The 22,861-nt window shown below is 38.5% G+C and overlaps 1 protein-coding gene across 1 annotated transcript in view; it reads right to left on the reverse strand.

Moving 5' to 3' along the window:
• The window catches only part of WNT7B (Wnt family member 7B), an 80,318-nt gene that overhangs the window by 29,311 nt on the left and 28,146 nt on the right, over window positions 1-22,861 (reverse strand). The window contains exon 2 of the mRNA XM_010213407.2: window positions 8,942-9,168. Coding sequence (XP_010211709.1) covers window positions 8,942-9,168 — 227 coding nt within the window. The remainder of the gene's footprint in view (window positions 1-8,941; window positions 9,169-22,861) is intronic.

The following is a 22,861-nucleotide window of genomic DNA, read 5'->3' on the forward strand; positions in this document are numbered from 1 at the left end:
TTACAGACTCTGCCTGTAAGACCACACTACACACAGCAGCAAGCATTTTCCACTACGGCTCACTACAGTTTTATCAGGATGATCAAAGAACACCAACACCATAACTAACCACCCCCCTCGAAAAAATACTACTTTTCCATATCACCAATTAAAAGGAACCATTCAATTTAATAAAACAAAAGCCCTTTTTTTTTGTTTGAACCATTGATATCAGATATTTACCTGCATCTCCAGATGAGTGCATTTTCTTCTGAGAGCATAGTGCCCCATATTTTAACTCTAGGTTCATGGTCACAGGAAGGTAGTATATTGTATTATGTAATGTCGCTTATCAAATGGTGTGATGTGCAATTAAATTATTTAATTTCAAATAGATGTGGAAGGGTGAGAGAGCAAAGTTTGTTAGATACAGAGACCTGAGTCTCCCAAATTACAATACCATGCATTGGTTTAAATCAATGCAAACCTATCCAGAACTAATTTAAAATGAAGTGCACTAATAAGCCAAAATGAAGTTGTCAGGTATATCAGTGTATTTTAATTTGAAATGTTTTACAGAAAAAAATAGCCGTTCCAAGAAAAACTTCACTCTTGTGTGTGTGATATGGAATAAAATCGAAGTTTTAAAAGCTAACACTTCCCTCAGGATGGAAATTCCAGACTTCATTCAGGTTAACATCTACCACTTCTCATCTAGCCACAAGCCATGCAGAGTTCAAGAAGCAATTGTATTAACATATCAGTGCTGCATTTTGAATAAGGATATCTGCCTTTTAAAGCAAGCATTACCAAAGAGGTAAATATTTAAATAGCAACAATAATATTTTAATTCAAGAGAATTTTTATCTTTTCTCAAAGTCATGGCCTTTGAGGAAAAAAAAATAGTTGCATTTGAACTAGAGTGTAGTACCTTTCAGAAAGATAGTAGAGACTATGAATTGCAGAATATAAAAATTGTATACTAATGGTTGAAAATGCTTGAATATGCTACATTTTATATATGCCAGACAAATTTTGTTTATAGGGAGACAGAAAGAGATTAAATTAGTGTAGCAAAAAGACACTGTTTCTAGTAAAGTCATATAGAATGTATTGCTGGCAATTCACAATTTACAAATGGTACTGTCCCTTTCCATGTCATCTTTTCAACAGTTGTTTTGAAAGTGTTAATTCTTATTGGGCCATTATAGTGTGCTGACATCTAAGAAAACAGTTAAAGCACAGAAAACTTATCACCCACAAATGTTTAAATTGTTTCACTAGGCTGGCAATCCTCCATTTTGGAATGTCCCTTTTCAGATTCTTGATGATTTTCAGAATTGCAGAACTGGTTCACCCCCTGGATGCACACACTTCTGTAGAAAGCAAAACTATTCTGAACCTTGGAATGATTAGGGAAAGGAGTTTCAGAATGAACAGCCAAAATACAACTGGCCCATGATATGTGGATAGTCTTCAAAAACAAACAAAAGAAGTCATCCAAGCCCCACAAAAATTGACAGAAGCTGACAGAAGCCTGATGATATTAAGAGAAGTGTGAACCTACTACTCTCCTAGTCTCCTCAATAGTAAAAATAATAGCAATTCTTAGCACAGTAGTTGTTTCATAATCTTTTTTAAGCATCCCTTCCCACTGTCTGCTACTGCCAGTTGAGAAGCTTTTTTTTTTTCTTTTAAATTCAAGGTTGGAATACCTTGTTGTTTTGCTGCTTCTGACAGTAAAGTATTTATCCACCCTTTTACAATCAGAAAATATGAACTATTTGAATCTGCTCTTCAATTTCCTGCAAAGATGACAATGCAAAATATAATAACCCTTCTATTTACCCTGCCTTGTAACAACTAGACTATCACTATTTTTACTCTCCATTTTAGCTTTCCATCAAACTGAATTACACTGTAAAAACTGTACCTTTGGTAGGTTTTTTGGTAAGTACAAAGCACGCAGTCTGTATGCCTTGCAGTGCCTAGAGGGCACTTAGCGCCTAGAGAGTAATTGATAGAAGTATGCAGCTCTTTAGGTGGAAGAGTCCAGCTCCAGTCCAGCATGGATCTTCGCAATGCGCCTTGGGGAATCATCACTGACATAAATGAAATCATTCTGCAATAATAATGTATACATAAAGTACATCTAGTAAGTCAGTAAATATATACTCGATATCTTTAAGATTAAAGATTTTTTTTTTGCTCCTTCTAGCAATAGCATGTAAGTTGTGAAAAGGAATACACTGCTTGAGACATTTAATAGATGGCTTCGCAATGAGTCTTTGAGACAGTCTGATATACAAAATGAACAGATTGACAGCTTCTGAGGTTTTGTATTTCATTCTCTGTGATGCCTGTCTCTGTCTGCCTTCCAATCAGTTACCCAGCCGATATAGGTTGTGTCTCGCTATGTGTGTCTATTTTTTTAATTCAGCTTAATAATGAGAAATTGCTCTGCTTCTGAATAACCAAAGAATATTCATCTTGTAGTATGCCATTGTGCTTCTGTTAATAACTATACTTGCATAAGCTACAGATCATTAAATTTGCCACAGTATTTATATCATCCACCAGTTTAAATAAACACACTATTGCAAATGCAGCGGCTCCGCATGACAGTATGTAAAATAGATATCAGCAATCATTCCAAAGTAGCCATGTTCAAAAAAGAGGAGCAATTTGTACTGGTATTACGTGATCTTCTGTAGATTGTGCACAGTCTTAGCACAGATAGCAGCTGAGTGAATATCTCCTGTGTGCCTGCCCTCCCAAATTGCCTGCTTCAGTAAGAGTGGAAAGCTGATGCCATCCCCTGAGGAGTTACCTCTTGCATCAACTCAGCTAACTGTTCAAATCCATGAAAACAAATTTCACTGATCATTGGCTTGAATGCTAATAGGGCGTTGTAATGTGGAACCATGCTCTCTCTCTGACAGTAGCAATAGACTAAGAATCTTTCCACACTCGCTCCAGAGGCCACTGTGCAATTGAGGTTCACTGTAACTGACAAATGCCTAAACCAATCATAGCACCTACTGTTATGACAAAAATAATTATGTCTTTCTGTTGGTAAGGGGTCTACCCTGCTCTGTATCACATTTAAAATAATCTAATTCCAACTCATTTTTCCGCTCCAAATTGCTTCCAGCTGTATGATTCCTTTCTTTCCCCCATATTGTTTTCATTGGATCTAATGCAAGTCCATAAAGATAGATTTTCTCATAATAAGTACACATATGTTAGAATAATATACTTAGAGTCAACCTGATATATTAATATTATTAAGCATTAATAAATATATAACTCTCAATGTAAATTGATTAAAAGTTGGAAAATGAGAGTATAAAGTAACTGAAAGAAAGACATGGCAGGAGGAAAGAAAGGCAAATAGAGAGATAGAAGTGTACTTACTTTAGGCACACTATCTGGATTCATTTATGGTTCTCTTTATGATTTGCTGATAGCATTATAACACAAGTATGGTTGTAAAGCATTCCTAAGAATGCCGCCTGTCTTCATGTATTGGAAGCTTTCTGCTTGTACCGAAAGCCAAGCTTTCAGAGTCAGACAAATCATACCGTACTAGACACTACTGTACCAGATTAATATATCTGCCTGGATGTAAATTTCCATTTTTGGAGAATAATGATTCTCTCTACTCCTCCCATTTTTGGTAGGAACTTTTTATGAACATTTGGCATCTTGGTTAAACCACTATCATAGCCTGGAATAAAAACGACTGAATTCAGATGTGAATCTGAATCCAAATTTAATTAAGCCTATATATGGCCTGAACTGAGAAGAATTTACTGTCTGACACCCCCACAGCATGTATGATAAAATGCCAACTATTTCTCCATGATGCCATCACTTGCACATCTTTCAGAGATACTCTCTTTAGGCCCAGAACTAAAACACTGGGATCCAATGTGGGTTTAGCTCTTTGTTTCCAGTGTAAACATACAAATTACCACTTTGTTTATGAGTGTCTTTCCTTCAGAAGATACTCTCCTCTGTTCCTTAATCTTCCATTCAAAAATACACTTGTCTTCTTAGGTGTCTTGTGCTTTTGTGTGCATGAGTCAATCTGGGTATCTAAATATGATGTTCTACTTTATTTCTCCAAATAGCTTGTAAGATGTTCTTCACCTGTGAGTTCATAAAATGCATGCACCAATTATGGTAGCACTTAAAATTTTAGTTTTCTCTTCCCTCTCTCCACTTTTCTGTCCAGAGTGTGTAATGCATGGTAATAAGAAGATCCTTAAATGCTGCCCTTCTCTTAAATCACTCATTGCAAGTAAGAGTTAGCCTCACTGCAGAAGCATCCTTTCAAGATGTCAGATATCTACAAAAAGTAGGTCAGAGATTTACAAACCTTCAGCATGTCAGTACCCTCTTGATTTTTGTTCCATGTTTTGTTGATTCTTCCTTGTCAGGTTTCTGTCTCAATGAGTTTTTTTTTCCCTGCACCGTGTCTGAAAAGTTATCTTTGAGACCTTATCAAGTACATGAAGCACAGCCATGTGAACATCACTAAAGCCAATTGTTTTCCATATCTTGAGTCTAAGAAAGCAGGCATCTACAGATTATTTTGGATATCTTGTCAGTTATTTTTTTCAAAGGCATTTTTACCTTCTGTGCTTTATTTTTGCCCTGGATTTAACATTGCCCAGAGCAATCTGTGAGTGCCTCGGTCTGAAGAAATGCAGAGGAAACAGTCAATGCACAAATGATTAGCCAGGATAGTGCACTTCAAAACAACAGTAGATTTCACTTCTGTTATTGATTCTGACTATATGCTTTAGAGGCTACACTGGCTACTTATTTGCTGCCAAGTAGTTATTTGCTTCCAACTGTTATTAATGATCCGTATGTTTTAGAGTCATCTTTACAAGAGATTGCTGCAACCACCATTTGAGGCAATTTAGACCAGTCCTCAGCTCTGAAGTTCCTTTGCATCAATAACCTGAGAGGATCAGACTCTGTATATGTCCAAATCAGGAGCGTTGGCTTGAACAGATATATAGGACATTAATCCTTCAATAGCAAGTATGTAATACTGATTGATACACGATAAACCTATTAACCTGTGAATTTATTGGTCAAAGAAGACATCTTGTAGCAAGCAGAGAGAGTGGAAAGTGCAAAAGTGCCTTTATGTGAGAAGTTGAAACGAATACTAAAGATAGGGGTAGCAAGATATCAAATATAAGCATGCACAGGGACAGAGTGAGTAAACTGAGTGTAGCAGTGACACTTTTATTTGGGGGCACAATGATTATGGAAATGTTCCCAGCTATAAATACACAAGAAAAAAACTACACGCAATGCTCAGCTAATTCATCCCATGCTACATCCTTTGTTCATGCTACTAATATGAATCCCTCTGTCGCTTTTTATCTCTGGTTGCTATAAATCTTTCACATAAATATGAATAACATAATTGCTAGAGTTGTTATTTTGTTCTCTGAACAACCTCTATGCATAGTTTTTAATACAGTTCTCATATATTAAATGCATGATACACCACTCATTCATTGAAGTACCTTCTTGGAAAAAAAGAACTCAGCTCTAATTCAGCATAGGTAATGTTTTGGGAATTCCTCTGGCATAGTGGGATCCTGGGAGAGAAAAGGCTAGACAACTGGTTTTATGTCACACCTTCTGGTTGCTTCTTGGTTGTGCCAGAAGAGGTACACACTTGGGCCTCACTGGCTCCCAAGAAGTGGCTGGTTGCATCTGATCCACAGCTGTTGGAAAAAACTCAAGTTGGGTGAGTTTGGGAGTTCTGGAGCAGAGAGGGGAGGTCGGAGGAGGGTGCTGCATTGGGTTGCAGATTAGAGTACTCCTAAACATCCACTACTCAGTGACAGTGATAAAGCCTTGGCCTGATAGCTAAAGAAGGGTGTTTTCTATAACCTGAATACCTCACCTTGATTATTCTTCTCCTTAAGAGGTTCTGGGAAGAAGCTCCAAGAGCTTTCCCTTGGGGGAAATGAATAACAACAGCAATCAAAATACTGCCTTTCCTTTTCCTTAGGCTTAATCCTTTCTTCAGTCTACTCAGTCAGAACCAAATGTCTGGCTTAATGTTTCTGTATCTGTCAGATGCAGATGTGTTTTTGTTACATATGTGAATACTTATGCTTACAAGTTTTTGAACCTTTTAAGTTTAAATATGTATATTTTGACTTTGTCCCCTTTTTCACTTTTTTTTTTCCCTCCTCCAGTGTAACACCACCATTTCCTAAACTCTGTCTTTTTCCCAGATACTGACCACATCGTCTCTGGGTGCTACTCCACTAATAAAACAAATAAAGACATGTGGATTATGGAAGCCTTTATAGACCTGCATGGAACTCATCTGGTTCAGTTGGCAGGGGTCATGTAAACTTTTTCCTTGGGTTATAGTCTGTGTGGTTTCACACCCAACAAATGTCAAAGCAAAACTCAGCTGCAACTGCCAAGTTTTGCCTGTGTTTGGGTTAAGTCATAAAAGAATTCACCAAATTCCACATCAGTCATTTCAGAATTGCAAGAAACCACCCAGGTTCGGTGAAGAGGTCAGGAATATGGTGAACATTTTGGCACATGTGACCTAAAGAACAGCTCAAGAAAATCTTGGTTTTGAGCGTTCGCGTACTCTGACTATCCTGATAGCTGGTCTGTCCTTATGTCAAATAATCATTGTTCCCTGTGGCTCTTATTTTGTATAGAAATGTTCAGAATGGGTCCTTAGTATTCTTTAGACATTTGACTGTGCTCACTTGCAAGCTTTCCAAGGATGAAAAGACAGCCTCACCAGTGAAAAGGATTGCTACTCATGAGTACATACAAGCTGCTGATAAGGCTCCACAAGGCTCTCAATTTAAAGAGGAAAGCAGAGTGGTGAAAATATTCTCACTAGAAAGTTTAGGAATGACACAACAGTACAGCACTGCAGGCTACGTCACTGTTCAAGGGCATAAACTGTCTCCCAAAAGTTAGGAGAACTTACCTGTTTAATGGTCAGGGCATGTGTACAGGCTTTGGTAGATCAAGAGAGTGAAGCATAAAAAAAATACAATCATATCACGCACTGATATGTTTTCTGCTAGCAACATCAGTTTGGCCTTCAACTGAAGACAGACAAGCATAAAATCAGCCAAGGAGGAGCAGAGCTGTGTTTCTAACTGCTAAGACAGGTTATTAAATGTGTGTGAGGGTGCTTTTCATTCATTTAAGGTCAAAAATCAGGTGTTAGGTTATTTCCTATATACAGTGTCTTGAGGATGTTTTCATGCCTTCTAGTTACAGTCTTTGAAAGAAACAAAAATTGGGCAAGAATTCTCTAAACAGACATATCATAAGAGAAATGTGGACAGAAACACTGACAAGCAACATTGAATGCCTAGTAAATTCCTACCTCACTATCTAGATTTTCATGACCAAAATGAAATTCTACCAAAAAGCTCAGAGTTTTCTTTTGACATTAATCTGGGGCAGGAAGAGAAGGGATTATTACTAGTCTTAGCCCTCTCCACTCCTGCCATCCAGTAAGGACTACTGGTTGCAGACGATAAAAGAGATTGTTGGGGTAACTCAGTTCCTCCGATGTCAAGGGACTTCCTCTATTCCACTAGTTTATATCTAAGCCACTATACCCTTAAAACACGCCAACTTCATTCAGATCCTCAGATTTGTATATTCTTTGAAAAATACACAGTTCAGTTCAGTCATTAAGTATACCTCAGTGTTTTAATGTTCACTTCACACTTGTGTTGTTAGAAAAATAAATCACAACCTTGATCTCGATTACTGTGTTCTGTTTTGGGCCACTCTCTACAAGAAAGACATTGAGGTGCTAGAGAGTGTCCGAAGAAGGGCAATGAAGCTGGTGAAGGGGCTGGAGCACAGACCTCATGAAGAACAGCTGAGGGAGCTGGAGTTATTTAGTCTGGAGAAGAAAAGGCTCATGGGAGACCTTATCACTCTCTACAGCTACCTGAAGATAGGTTGCAGTGAGGCAGGAGTCAATGTCTTCTCCAGAATAACTACAGCTAGGACAAGAGGAAATGGCCTTAAGTTATGCCAAAGGAGGTTCAGGTTAGACATTAGGAAGAATTTCTACACAGAAAGAGTGGTGAAACATCAGAACAGGTTGCCCAGGGAAGTGGTGGAGTCACTGTCCCTGGCAGTGTTGAAGAAGAAATGCGTAGATGCAGCGCTTAGGGACATGGTTTAGCAGATATGGTGTTGAAGGGTTTACGGTTGAACTCCATGACCTTAAAGGTCTTTTCCAACCATAATGATTCTATGATTCTACAATCTCCAGTAACAGTCAAAGCACCATGTAAGCCATTTCCTCTTAGCACAAATGGGTTGAAATGTTATGCCGTTTTTCAAGTATTTTTAAAGAGACCTTACATCTGACCACATTCAACTGTGTTGCAGGGAGAAGACTCACCTGAACAATTGAATTAAACAAAAAATCACCCAAAGAAAACTCTGACCCAATATGCAAACATTTTTGAGTTCAAAGCCAATGACATGTGCACTGTATTTCTATCAGTTAATTGGGAAACCCAGTTGGGGGTCCATGGATGTTTTTTTGGAGCTGATCTTATTTCCATTTTGACTAGCTGTGGTATGCAACACATTTGTCATGACAACAGAAGGGAGGGTGATGGCTGTGTCCTTAGGTGTCTGTGGAGGCATCAGGGTCATTTCTGGGTATGAAATCACACAGTTATGGAAGGTTACCTGGAAAGCAGTAAAGATTTCTTATCTCTTGCAAAATATTATTCAGTGAGTGAAAAGATAAAATGAAGACCGCTGTTGTTCTGGGAGTATCACTGTTTAGCTCCAGTAAGCAAACACCTAAGGGATGTAGACCTTTGCAAGACCACAGCGGGAAAGCTAAAATACAAACAACCCTATGCAACATTTTAGCACTCTTTAGTGACTCCCTTACCTACTCGAAGCTCTTGTCCAAAGACCGTTTTCTCCCCCAGTGCAGAGCAGTTCCACCTCCCGTACCGGAACTGGTACTGGCATTCATTGATTCCCATTTGTGCCCCTTCTCCAATCACGATGATGGCATCGGGGCGGCTCTGGCAGATCGCTCGTTGTCGAGGGGCCAAGCCTGGGATTTTGTTGCAGATTATATTAGCTCCTAAAGCCACCACGGATGACAAAGCTCTGAAGAAAAGCAGAAAGATACATTATAATGGGATTGAGGCCATTAGCCGCAGTTGCTGCACACTGTTGTGTGGCAGGCAAGACACTGGACAAACAGGGAAGGTCTGGAAGCTGGGTTCCTATAATTATGCAGACTTATCCCAACCTCTCTGGTCTGGCAAATGGGTTTGGAAATCTTGCAGTAATTCCTAGCTCAGTTTGTGCCATGAGACACTGGCCCTCATGGAATTTTGGCCCTTCAAGTATCAGTCCTACACACAGCTGTGAACTAACGAGATGTAGAAAGCAAGTAATATTTAAAAGGAGAAACCGAGGGACATGGATAATCGAAGTCTGAAAATCTCTGAAGCTCAGGTCTGCTTGGAATGGCTTAGATTCAGAATCAGCATTTTAATTATTTCAGACATCCTGTATTTGAAACCATTGGGCACAATTTAGAGAAAGACTTGACTCTACCAACCCTCTTGCCCATTATTATTCTCAGAGTACAGAGAAATTAATAGAAGTTCACTAGCATAACAGCACTTTCAGACCTGGCAAATATCATGGAGCACATATAGGTGATCCTTAATATGTGCCATCCAGACCAGAAACATTTGTAGTTCTCATTCTTTAAGTATATTTTCAGAAATTATAAAACTTGCATATAACTTGCACCTGCCATATGTTTTCAGTTTAATGCTTTTTTTTTTTTCATTTGTCAGCTCACTTTTCAACAGCTTTACAGGCTCATTTTTCAACATCTTTGAAGGCAAAGTTTTAAGTAATAGTAATAGTAACACACAGTAACACATTCAATAATACCTCGTCTCATCTATCCAGTGCCATGCAGGGATGTTTGATTTGCCTCTGAGAAAGCTAGCAAGTGTGGAAAGAGTTGTACAGTTGTATTAGTAGAACAGACCTCGCCAAGCACATAGCTTAAAGCATCCTGCTCCATAATGATGCTATAAATATGCTATTTAGGATCCTTGCTTGATCCTTGCTGGCTGCATTGTAGTAGCTCTGCAAACCTGCTCCCTGCTTTAGTTTGCCCCAAACTGGATATTGAAATGGGTAGTTGTATTTTCCCAGCCAATGCTGCTGTTGACATTCTCTGTACGTGTAAAGATAGTTGTGTTCACGGCACTTTGGGTTTAAGTCAAGTTTCCCACTAAGAGAAGTTGCCATATGTATAGGTTAACAAAAAGATAAAAAGCAAATTCCCCATTACCTTTTGCTCTGTCTTGAACATACACTTAAGCCATTAATGTTAGTGTTTAAAGTATCCCACTGGAAATGCTCTTTTTAGAAAACGCTGACTGAACAAATTTTAAGCATTTTGTAAGAATTTATTGACTTCATTTCAAAGGTAACTGAAAAATTACATAAATGTTGCATTTCAACAAAATCAGAGTGTTTCATTTTGCTGTTTCAATAAATTTCAATAAAGCCAGAGCAAAAAGGGTGAAATGAAGAACTCTTCCCTGGTCAAAATGAAATACCAGTTTTACTGTGGAATGAAAATTCCATGATGATTCACTCTGCCTTTAATAGGTATTTGTGCATCTTTTCCAAAGTTAACAATTTATGAAAAATTTGCCTTTTTTATGGTTTGGGGTTTTATAGATATAGAGACAAGGTATTGCAAATACAGAGCACACATGCCATGTGGTAGTTCCTATTAAACAAAAATAAGAGCAAAATGTACTTGCAGCTCTGACCACTCACAGTGTTTGGAATATGAGTGCTCGGACCTCTAGCTTTAATTCTTGTTCCTCTGCAAACTGAGGAACAAAGTTGGAGTATAAACTGGATCCAGTGAGTCACCAAGATTCATGCAGGTTTTGGGTTAAGATTTTTTTCTGGCCCACCACTACTCAAATAACAGTATAAAATATTTAAACAATGATGTATTTAAATGTGGATTTTTCATGAGATATGATGATATTAAAAAATATGAATTTGATATAGAGAGAATGAGATTCTGTGTTCTGTACAATAGGTAGTAACTTCTGAATTCTAACTATATTCAAAAGCATAGGAAAAAATAACAAAATTTCATTTTAAAAATTAAAGCATTTCTCTATCTGGGTCAGGGACTCTCCACTGAATGTGTAATGTATAGTCTCAAAATATTGCAATAAAGAGTGAAAAGCAGCAAAAAAAATATTTCTTTTATAGATGATGCATTGTATTCAGAAACATACACTATTCCCTACACTATAGTGCAGTCCCATACACTATAAAATGCCTGCATCCTTTTTTGAATCATGCTAGAAGCCAAATCTGCTTCTTTTATGTTATTAAAGTGATGATGCGGGAAAGGTATTTTATACAGAGTATGAGTATATCCAGCCACACAATATCCTACAGCATTACACCTTTCAATATACAGAGCAGTAGTTGAATGCCTTTCTCTGTCACTAAGAAAACATAATAGTTTGAATGCTCAGGAAACAGAATTAGTAATGCAGTTACCCACTGTGCATACGGATCTCAAACAGACTCCAGGAGAGTTCACAGGGGGAATTTGGCTTACAGGGAAGCAGCAGTGAGGGCAGCTCACAGATGCAGTTGGGCTCTGAGTGAAATGCTCCGCTGTAAATCGCATTGCTAGGTCCCATGCTTATTTGTCCTAATAATTCCCAAGCAAATTTCACAGCAAAAAAAAATAAGCCTTTAACTACTAGTTCTGCAAATTCATCCCAGCACTTGAGTGTCAAGCTGTGTTCTTGGGGTTTGCACATTACCACCACTAGGAATAAAACTTCTCCTACCAACACCATGCCCTCCTCTTCCTTGCTATTATCAGTTTTGCCCTTGAAAGCTGGTGGGTTTCTAAAGCTGCAGGAACAGCCCTCCCACCTTTAGGTACCAGCAAAGTCCATGAATGCAATAAATTAATGCAATAAATGCAAGTGCAATCTGAGGAAACTAGGATGACATGAGACTCTGTAGTCAATAATAAAACATATTCAACAGTTTTTATGATTGAGAGAGTCCAAGAGAAATTCAGAACAGTTATATTATGTCTGTCAGAGTGTTGCTACATAAACACAGAAAGTGGATCAGCTGAGAAAAACAATGAATTTTTAGTCATTTTCCAGAACCTAAGAAAACCTAAGTCCGAAGGAGCCGAAGGTTGGGTCCTTGGGAATGTGCTCTTAGCTTGAGTCAATGCTCTGAGGTTGAAGACAGGAAGTGGGACCCAAGTCTGGTCTGCTGGGTGCCAGATCATCAGTGACTTGCCAAGGACACCTTTGGCTTGCTGCCTGTCATTAGCCAGTAACAGGACTATGGCTCTGAGTGTTCCTCATCTTCAGCAACCAGTTTCAAATAGCTTTTTTTTTTCTGTTTTTCTTCTTTTTTTTTTCCCTAAAAAACTGCTGAGCCCCAGCAGTTCCAGCTAACTATGTTTCAAGTTGAACAGCAAACACATGTGACTTACAAAACAAAAGAAAACAGGAAAGAGTTGGCTACGGTAGGTATCTTATGTATAATTTTCAATTTGGTTGCTTCTTCCATACACATTGCTATTATTTAATAATTGGGTCAGTGTGTTAGAGTGCATTCTTTGGTCTCCCATTGTTTTTCTAGCAGGTCTTGGTCAAAGTATTTTAATACAGTGAGTCAGTTTATTCATCCATAAAATAAGCGTGATCATATCTGCCTCAGAAGTTATTGTGAGGATATTGTAATTACTGCCTGTTTGCAAACATTCCTATTCCTGTTCCTATTAAAAGCATTAAATTGTAATTACCGGGTGAAGGGGAGGGGGGAGTCTCAGGTTTTTTTATTACTACTATTTATTACTACTACTCTTCCAGGGACTTCCTCCTCTTTGGTCTGAACTTACCAGCATATTCTCTCAGCCTTGTTGAACCTATTTTTAAATTGTTACTATAATTTTGGTGCCAACAGAAATGCTGAATCATGAAACCGAAGTTTTTGGGAAAAACATTATTTATATTAAAGAAATGCACCCAGCAGCATTTCAAGTTTCCTCTCTGCTATTTCTTGTGGCATCCCTCAGTTTGTGCATCTGTCACACATTCTGCAGGCTCGTGCTGCGCTCCTGGCCCTTGGCAGGTTGAAGGCTGCATTGGTTGCTAGATGGAGAAAGCTCTGCTTTATAGCTGTCAAAAGGCAGATCCGCACGCCACATCTTGGCATCTTCTCCCATCTAATCTTTCTTTGCGGTGCAAATTCCCTTGATTCCTATCGCAAGGAAATCCTGAGTGCAGTGTTTTGTTAAGATTTCTGGTGCATTTTACTGTAATTGTGACCAGACCGCACTGAGCACATTTTGGAGCTGGACACTAGGTCATCCACGTGAGTTATCTGCTTAGCATTAGTGGGACCGTGCTGCACTTCCAAAACAATTAATAGTGGTGATGGCCTTATGAAGAGTCTTTACTTCTCTTAATCATCAATCATTAATCCAAGGGAAATGCTAGCATGGAAACTGAGCTATAATTATAAACAGTTAAATCAAAATTAAAAAAAAAAAAATCTGAAGATCTGAATCTGGGTTTGGCTAGGATCTGGCAGTTCAAAATTACAACAAGCCAAATGTGAGCAGCGCTACTTTGGAAGGCCTGTCTTCTCCATTGCAATTCTGAACTGTTGAGTTCATAAATCTGTGAAAAAATAAATACATCTGGTGGCATAGTCTTGGATTTAAGCAAAAATTTGTGGCAGGGGAAGACAAACTTCTGAAACTTCTGCAAAGGCAGATTGTTACAAAAAAAGTGAAAATTCTTCTTCAAAATGTATTCTTCGTTACAGCTGTGTGTTCTCTTTGGGAGCTCTCTAAAGCACTCTGGGAGATCTATCTTTCCTTTTTACAAAAATTATCTGGAAAAATTGAAAGATCACAATAATATGAATAATTGTATATTCTAACCGACCACTTCATAAAAGCTAAATATCTTTGAAAACTTCTCAAAAATCAAACACCAAGGCCTAGAAAACATGTGAATTTTAATCACATAAAATTTAATGCAGTATTTCTTGTCGGAAATGTACTTCTCATGAATAGCTTTCTTAAGTTCTTATTTTACATTTACAAGTGTATGTGTTTGCTTCAAACCAGTCATTTCACTGATTCCAAACATTGCTGCGCCTTTGCAGCTTCAGATGAATATCCCATATAGAAAGCTAGCCACTTAAATAGTATGTTTTGGAAGCACTTAGACTCTTTGGGCAAACGGAAAGCCCAAAGATAGATTTATATCTATCTATATAGATACAAAATAGATCCCTGTGTCCTTACTGTACATCCTTTGAACAAGCACCCTTAGGGTTACCATAATGCCACCCCTGACCATGCTACTCTATGTTCACCTTAAGTTGCTGTTGGGCAGGCGTTTGTTTTCGGTGTGGAATGAAGGGATTTAGCCACACAAATCCCATTTGATGAAGGGGAGCTGCAACAGCTTGAATCTCTGTGCGCTATTCTGAAAACTTAGCCCAGAGCGTCTGATAAAAAGCTCTATAAAGGAATCTTTGTTAAAAGCAACCACTGACATATTTTGTGGTGACATCGTGACACATCTGAAACAGTACACCACTACTGAATGGTTTATTTAATTAAGAATTCCTAAGTAAATATTTTGAGCATGCATAAGCTGCAGAAATTGGCAGAATCTTCCCTGGCTCTGAATTCCATCTGCATATGTTTATGCTTTCAATTTTGTTTTCCACAGTCATTGTTCGGCGCATGTGTTGTTATTGAAATGGAAATCGAATAAGCCCACTCGGCACTGCCCTGTGGTGCACTGATCTCTGCTGGAGCTCCAAGCCCAGTCTTCGGGCTTGTGGGCCACCAAGAGCAACACGATCACTCACATTAATGGCAGGAAGAGACTTCTTGGAGGATGCCAGGAAAAGACATCTAGATTATACAGTGTGATTTACAGCATGATGGAGAAGGAAAATAAAGTGGGATAGGTGAGTTTGAGGGATGGCTCAAACATCCTCACACTGTGCCTTCTTCTGAAGAAATGCTCTAGGGAGGATTGAGAACAAGGATCCACATTACATCCTGGTGTGGGTCTGTGATGGGGGAGCCTGGAAAAAAGAGCCTTGGATTCATGCCCTTCCCTACTGCCAGCTGAGAGGCACAGAACTGCTGCTATGAAGTCAGCAGAAAATGATCAGGCTTCTGGAGAAAGGAGGGCAGAAATCCTGATCTAAGTATTACTGTGCCAATACAAGAGAAGTGGAGTTGGTTAAAGGAAAGAATTGACTCTCCTGCTCACTAGTTATATAGATCCCACTAGTATTTGTCACTGGCCTTTAGCTAAGTCTTACTCCTCATGCCAGAGTAAGAGAAGGCAAGAGCACCTGAGAAGTATTTCTGGCTGAGAGCTATTCCCAAAATGACATTCCACTCCGACAGTAGATTAATCCATAGCTAATTTGATCCATGGCTAGATCTCTAAAATATTTTTTAATTATCCCTAAGTAAGGCAGCACTTGCTATGTGACTGGATAATCTGGAAACATATTGCATCTCCAATTTATTTGTATTCAGGCCACTGTCTCAGTATATATAAGGCCAATTTATAAAAGTTTTTTCAGAATGCATTAGCCACTGGTTAATTTTGCAAGAGCCACAGGTTTTATTCTCTGAGCATTAATGTTTTTTACACAGGAATTATTTTAAAATAATACAATGAAAAAGTTATGGGTTTATTTCCTATTTTTTTGTTGTGTTTAGAACAGACCAACACGAAGACTTGATCCAAAGTAGGCCTTTCTGATGTGAAGTCCTAGCAATCTCAAGGAGATAGTGATCTTTTGTGATCATGTACTAATTTAGGTTCTTTTTCTCCACTTCTATCTCTCTTGTCTATAAGAAAATGCTTACATCAAGAGAAGACACACAGAAGACAGGAATGTCTCATAGGTATGCATATCTCCAATCATATAGATCACTCTGCAGAACTGAACATTTATATATTCTCTTACAGAAAATATCCTGAATTTGCACAGTAAACTTCCATACAACTAGCTCTTTCTTTATTTGTCTATACTCACATTATTTAAGGGACATTCTTGTTAGATGTCAGAAAATAATCACATCTTAAATATATATGATATACATATATAGAAGATGTGATCCTAAAATTAAAATAGGATTTTATAAAATCTGAGGTGTGGGAAATGCTAATTCCAAAGCAATATGGGTTTCAAAAAGCAATTGATTTGCTAAGCTGGAGTGAACCAAGAGGTTTTAGCAATCTATGGCCTGTGTCGGAAACTACAGAGAAGGCAGCAGCTATTCGGGAATGTACAAGAAAATCTGTGAAAGGCTGGATTATTCCTACTTTGGTCTTTGCAGCGATGGAAATGGTGAAGCACATCAGGCCTTTGAACTTTTTTTACTAAATACAATGAAAAATGGTGTTCATATAGAATTAGTCGAATCCTTTCGAAAATCGCGGACCTTATCAGATTTAGAAATCAAACTGAAATACAGGAAGCTAAGGAGTTGTTTGCTGAATAGTGATTCACCACAGAGGAAAGCAAATTACCTTGCAGAATAACACTGGTGAGATACTGCATTTCCATTGTGGGAGAATCCAAATTTGGAATATGGAAATGGCTGGAAGAGATAAGCCACAATTCAGTACTAGGGAAAAATAAATATCTCACATGTCAAGATGTAGAATTCCATGCTTTTGTTATATTTTTCATATGGTAAACATGAAAGAATGAATTATTTCCTTTGCTTATGAATGAATATGGACATTTTCCAAACTTTGTCAGCTCCAAGTCTTAATTAAACATAACCAGAGTGTATATTTGGCTGTGTCCAAAGTTTGTCAGGCCACACTCCCTTACGAGAAAGTTAAAAGAGGAAGATAAAGGTGACGTCCAACAACTGGCTAGACTGTGCCTTCCTTAATCTGTGAGAGATGATGAAACTACACCCAGTCATGGAATGGCTCTCAAGCATGGGATGGTTTTGCTGGGCAGAAGCATAAATAACATTTGGCTTGTTCACTCTAAAATGTCATTTAATCAATAGCAGATATGCTTTCGTGCTTTTTAAGTATTGAAGATAGACTATTAACCAACCCTATTTTTTTTTTAATGTTTTCCATTTCACAGTTATGTATAGGACATAGTTTTATTTTTTGCCTTGGCATGTACAGGGCTTCCATGGACATGATATGTGAAAGGAAAAGGGAATGTGTCTACTACTGGATCGATACGAAAGAATCTGCTTTCCTAAAGGAAATAATCTGGCTTTCCTGCCATTCATTTTTGTTAGCCAAGATCTGGGCAGCCAGTGAGACTGAATTCAGTGAACTTCTGCTGATTCATACCAAATGAGCCATTCTGTTCCAGATCTTACTATTTTATGTTAATTATAAAACTGTATTGCAGCTTCTGTAAAATATGAGATGTATGTATGTGGCTATAAGCTACAACTGGGAAAGTATAAAAATAAAGTAAGAGGTGCTTTCTAGTAAGCAAAGTAGAGAGGCCATATTGACCTCACACACAACGTGTAATTTGGACTAAATGACCACCGAAGGTTGCTATTTCTGCACTGATATATGGCAACAAATCAAGCTGTCTACCCAACACCAATGTGATTCTTTAAGACAAAGGCTTGAATTAGCAGCAGAAGAGAAAAAAGTTACATTCCCTTTGTCAGTGGCATTATTTTTCTTATACAGCAAATACACCAGTAAACTCTGAGTCATGATTTATTTCTTCCTTTCATCTGGTGGTAAATCTTTGCTACTGCCATGAAATATCAGAGTATCAAACTGTATAACATTAGCAAACAAAATTAAAACAAGGCCCCTGTATGCTGTATGCTGTCACGTTTACTGGCATGTTTCTACTGATGAAATGGGTGTATTGCTCAAAATAGTGGCACTCCTGTGCACTTCTGTATCAATCATCCAATTTAAGGCAAGACTGTTGTCTGCCGACACAGGGGATGAAGAGCGCAAGGTCTTCTCTTGGTTTTCCTGAACATTTTATTAACCTTCAGGATCACAGTACAGCCAGGGGAAGAGCAGCCTCTCCTCTGTAAGTATGGACAGTGAAGGAAATTGGGCAAGGACTGGACCAATGCCCAAATATACCCAGAGGATCATTGGCTCTTTGGCATATTCCCAGTTTGGTTGCAGAGCCTTGATCCTTGCACTTTTTCCTCATCATTGGCCCACTTTGCTCTCTCCATCTCCCCTCCTTCCCTCAAATTACACTAGCTCTAGTGTTCACTACAACAGCGAACACTCATTTACCCTGAAGACACTTAGACAATTTCCAAGATTTGGAAAAAAAGAGAGAGAACAAACATGAAGTCCCAAAAGCACAAACTATTTACCTAGCAGGTATTCCTTGCCCCTTTTCAGAACAACTAGTTGACAAACTACTACATCTCTTTCTGATATTTTTTCTATTAATTGAGAAGACCATCCAAATTCTCTGATTAGCCAGGTGGCTACCAGCAAGCAAGTAAAACATCACCTCACATGTTACTTGGTGACACGTGAGAACAACCAAAAAGAGAGTTCGTAATTACGTAGACTCGCTTAAACAACAGAACAGCCTCTCTTTAATTTTAAGTGGAGTGGCAGGTGGGGCTTGCCTCCCGTTCCCAGCATTGCGGATGCACAGCGTACTTGCACAGCATTAAATGACCTCTTGGAAGCTGCAGTGTAGCCACTACCCAAGAGAGCTGGGCGTGGGCTGATCACCTGGCTGATTGTCCTGCTCCCTGCACAGGTTTTGCAACTGCAAGTTTTTTGCTATGGCTTGACATGAGCTCACTAGGAGGCTGCAATGTAAGCACGCTGCTGCAAAAGAGGTGCCATCAAAGTCCCTTTCAGGCAGCACAGCTCAGATAATATCTTGCAAAGCCTACGTTTAAAGAAGGAGAACACTGTTCGGGCAAACATATTGAATGCAAGTGATCTATCTCCAATTTCGGCAGGCCAGATGTGTATTTGGTACCCTTCATGCTTTCCTTTTGATGAAGTCCTATTTATTTCATGGAGTACTTGCTGTTATACTGCAAGTCAGACAAAGTAAACTTATCAGAATACATCCCTATATAAAGAATAACCAACATTAAATCCACAAACGTAGCTAAGATATAGAAACTTTGCACTAAAGCAGATACCTAAGAACTACAGAGAGCAGAAACACTGTAATTTGGTATTTGCTCAGAAATAAGTTTCAGATTATTTTTTTTAACTTTAGTTTTTAGACAAGTACTTGTTAAAACCATACAAAAAACTACCTAATAAAGTTTATGCTTACCTGGATTACACAAATTATCCCACTGAAGTTGTGAGATTGTTTATGTGCACGTGACTATTCACTCAGAAAATTAAGTAGTATTTAGTTGTTTACTGCACTGTGAGATTTGTCAGACATTTACATCTGTTTCCAGACATTGGACTTTACATACAATGCTTATAGCTTGAGAAAAAGCATTTGAAAAGGAAAAAATATATATAACATATAATATATATATATCCTTCACAGAACTTCCAGCATTTGAAATGTTGTTATATGCAGCATGTGGATTCCGTGTGAACAGAAGCTCTGTGTTTTCTGTGTAATCTGAACTGTCAACACTGACACAAAACAATGTAACACCCAACAGGCTATCCATGAATTTCTAAGGTTTCTTCTAGCTGCTTGCTTCGAAATTTTAGTTCGAGTGATGTAAGAGCCATGGTAAGCTACACAGTCTTTTTTATTTCCTAGGTCCCTAGCTTCTTATTTCAGGTATTCTGAAGAATTAGCAAAAGGCATTTTAAGCTGTTTTTCCAGGGGAAGCTTCTACCTTTGGCATGCTTTCTCTAGCCCAGGCATAAAAATTCCACATCCATGTTACTGTCCCAGTGGTCCAAGCGGGATAGGCATTTTTGCAGATCATTCTAAGCTTGTGAAAGCAGCCGGATGCAGTAGAGCTTCTGAGATCTTCTTCCCTGCATGCATACACACCCCCCTTACATTTACATGTATTTTTCTTATGGTATATATTCCTTCCACTTCATCTTCTTCCTGTTTTTATATTGAAGATTCCGTTTGGCTATGGGTTCCCATGTGGTGTTTGCCTTTTTTCATGTTGTATTTTGCATGCCTTTTTCTTTGATTATCCTTGTAGCCAATAATTTAAAGAGGTCCTTTTCTAACAATGTAATCCAAAGGGTGAATGTATTGGAAGAGGTAAGTGATAATAATCATTTGGGATTCACAGCTGAACCAGCAGACAGGGTACTAAAACAGCTAGATAAAACATGGCAAATGTAATCTACTGGGTATATACCCAGATGGTGTGGCACGTGTAGTGTCAGTCTGTAAGCACTGAGGGCAGGGTCAGTAACCCTGAAATTTCCTGCTGAGGAAACAGAGTGATGGGCAAAACTGTAATCTCTGAACCACACACTTCATCTCCTGACAGTCTCATGCTCTTAGAAAATCCTTTTTGGTTTATAGAAATATTTTTTCCTAGTAATGCCATGCTTTAATGCTTGATTTTTTTTTAACCAGTTTGCCCTTAAATGTAGTAGGATTCAATAGAACATAACTTTTCTATTCAAATTACATTTAATCATCCTACAGAAGAAAGGCTTAAACAATGCGATTAGATTTTATTGAAGTCTGCAAAACTATTAACTTTATGCAAAACAATTTAGGTTTCATGAAACTCCTTGACACTTTTCCATTATCTCTTAAATTTCACAGTGATAAGACATGGGTACTGGAGGGTAGTTTCTTTTCTGACATGGTGTCAGGACACCTGGATTCTGGGCCCAGCACCGGAATTGTCACTCTCTGTACCACAAGATGTAGGAGTTTGTAACCATGTATTGCAGAAAACAAGGTTAGCTTAAAATGGGCACGATTATAGCCAAGGACAATCATGTACAGGGAGATCTGAAATCTGTAACCTGCATTCTCAGTTTCCCTCAGTGGTTGTCTGAAGGATACAACATCCCTTTGCATAAGGTGTTGAGCCAATCTTGTTAAACTAGAACATATGCTTATCTTTAAGTGCATCAGCAGAACACATATATCAACAGATCTATAGGCTAAGTACATGCCAGCATGCTGTGTTGGCCCATGATAAGCAGGTTCAGCAGCATGCAGAGCTGGCTCCTGTGTGCTTACACTGAAAGGCTGCTGCTAGTATGTTACGAGACCACAAACGCCAGAGACTGAATGAGAGGCATTCCCCAGAGAGAGTGTTGTAAGAAAGCAGTGCGGTAATCGCTCATTTCTGAATGGTGGAGGGACAACGTGATTAACAACATAAACAAGTAAATAGGACTAAAATTAATCTTAAGAGGTTAGTAGTCCATCCACCTTCCCTGAGGCAGGAGCAGCTAAATCTTTCTTACTCCTGGTACATGTTTGCTTAGCACTGCTTATAAAAACTATCTATAATGAGGATCTCACCATTCCGGGACGTTAGTGTCCATAAAACACCTACTTTCCCTTACACTCTAACCTACATTTGTACAAGTGAAGCTCAATATTTCTGACACCCCGAGAATACAGATGATACTTTGCCCACTGACATCTTGCACTTCCTTTTGCATTTCTGATAAATCTTCTCCAGAACAAAACATTCAGCTTTTTCTCAATCATTCAAAACTCATTCAACTTTTCCTCTCAGACCTCTGATCCTTTTTATAGCTCTTCTCAATCCTCCCTGCCTATGTTTTTCTTGTATAAAAAGCTAAATCGAATGCCATGTTTGGCACTGAAAGAAATACACTGCCCACCTCCTGCTGGGCTACAAAAATAAGATAGCTGATTTTGCTATTCTGTACACTTCATGCCATTCTGGATGCTAGCAGCTACCCACTCATCCTGGGCTGCTCTAATTTAGGCAGTGACCTTATGCCCAACTACAACTGCGAGCTGTGGATTTCTTATCTATCACACGGTTACCCTTCCGCAGTCACCTGTGCCACATCCTCAATCAAATCCCAATCAAACCCAAAATATTAATCCTTCCTTCATAGCACAGTCCAAATTGGCACGCAGCAGAAAAGGCATTGCTCCCTTTGCATTTATTCTTGTTCTACATCTTCAGTAACTAGTCTAAGAGGAAAACAAAGCAAATCCAAAAAGCGGTATATGTGCAGGGAGGAGAGAGATACAGCTGGGACCTGAAGAAAAACGACTCTTTATATTCCTCTGTGAGTTTCTCTTGCTTGTGACTTTTTCAGTTTTTACACAATGTTAAGGCTGTCTTGTAGCTGTGTATAACTGACCCTGCAAAAATATTTTGACTATTTGAACTTGTGTCTTACCCCTCATTAATGGAACAGTAGAAGTTGTGCAATTATCATCTGGTTATCAGCACTCCTTTGATTTGCAAATAAGGGGAGCTGCAGCCTCTGATTTTGAAAATGTGGGGCAGACGGAGTGGAAGTATGTAAAAAAAAAGTGTAGAAACACAATTTGCATAGATTATGTCTGATATTTACATTAAAGTCTTCACTGACTGAGAAAGCATAACTTCTGACAAGTAAAAATATCATTGCTAAATACTTAAAACCTGAAAGGTCATATTTTAAAAACATCTATTTTAAGAGTCTAAGAAGTACTGTATATGCTGGCTCGCACAAATACTGGAGATATCTAAAGTAAGTTTTAGTACAGTATTGAATATCTAGATTACAGTAGAAGAAAAGAGTTTCCCAGTAAGTCA

Source organism: Tinamus guttatus, unplaced genomic scaffold (assembly GCF_059628265.1).
Source record: "Tinamus guttatus ecotype Peru unplaced genomic scaffold, ASM5962826v1 Tinamus_guttatus_pri_ptg000749l, whole genome shotgun sequence".
Lineage (NCBI taxonomy): Eukaryota > Metazoa > Chordata > Aves > Tinamiformes > Tinamidae > Tinamus > Tinamus guttatus.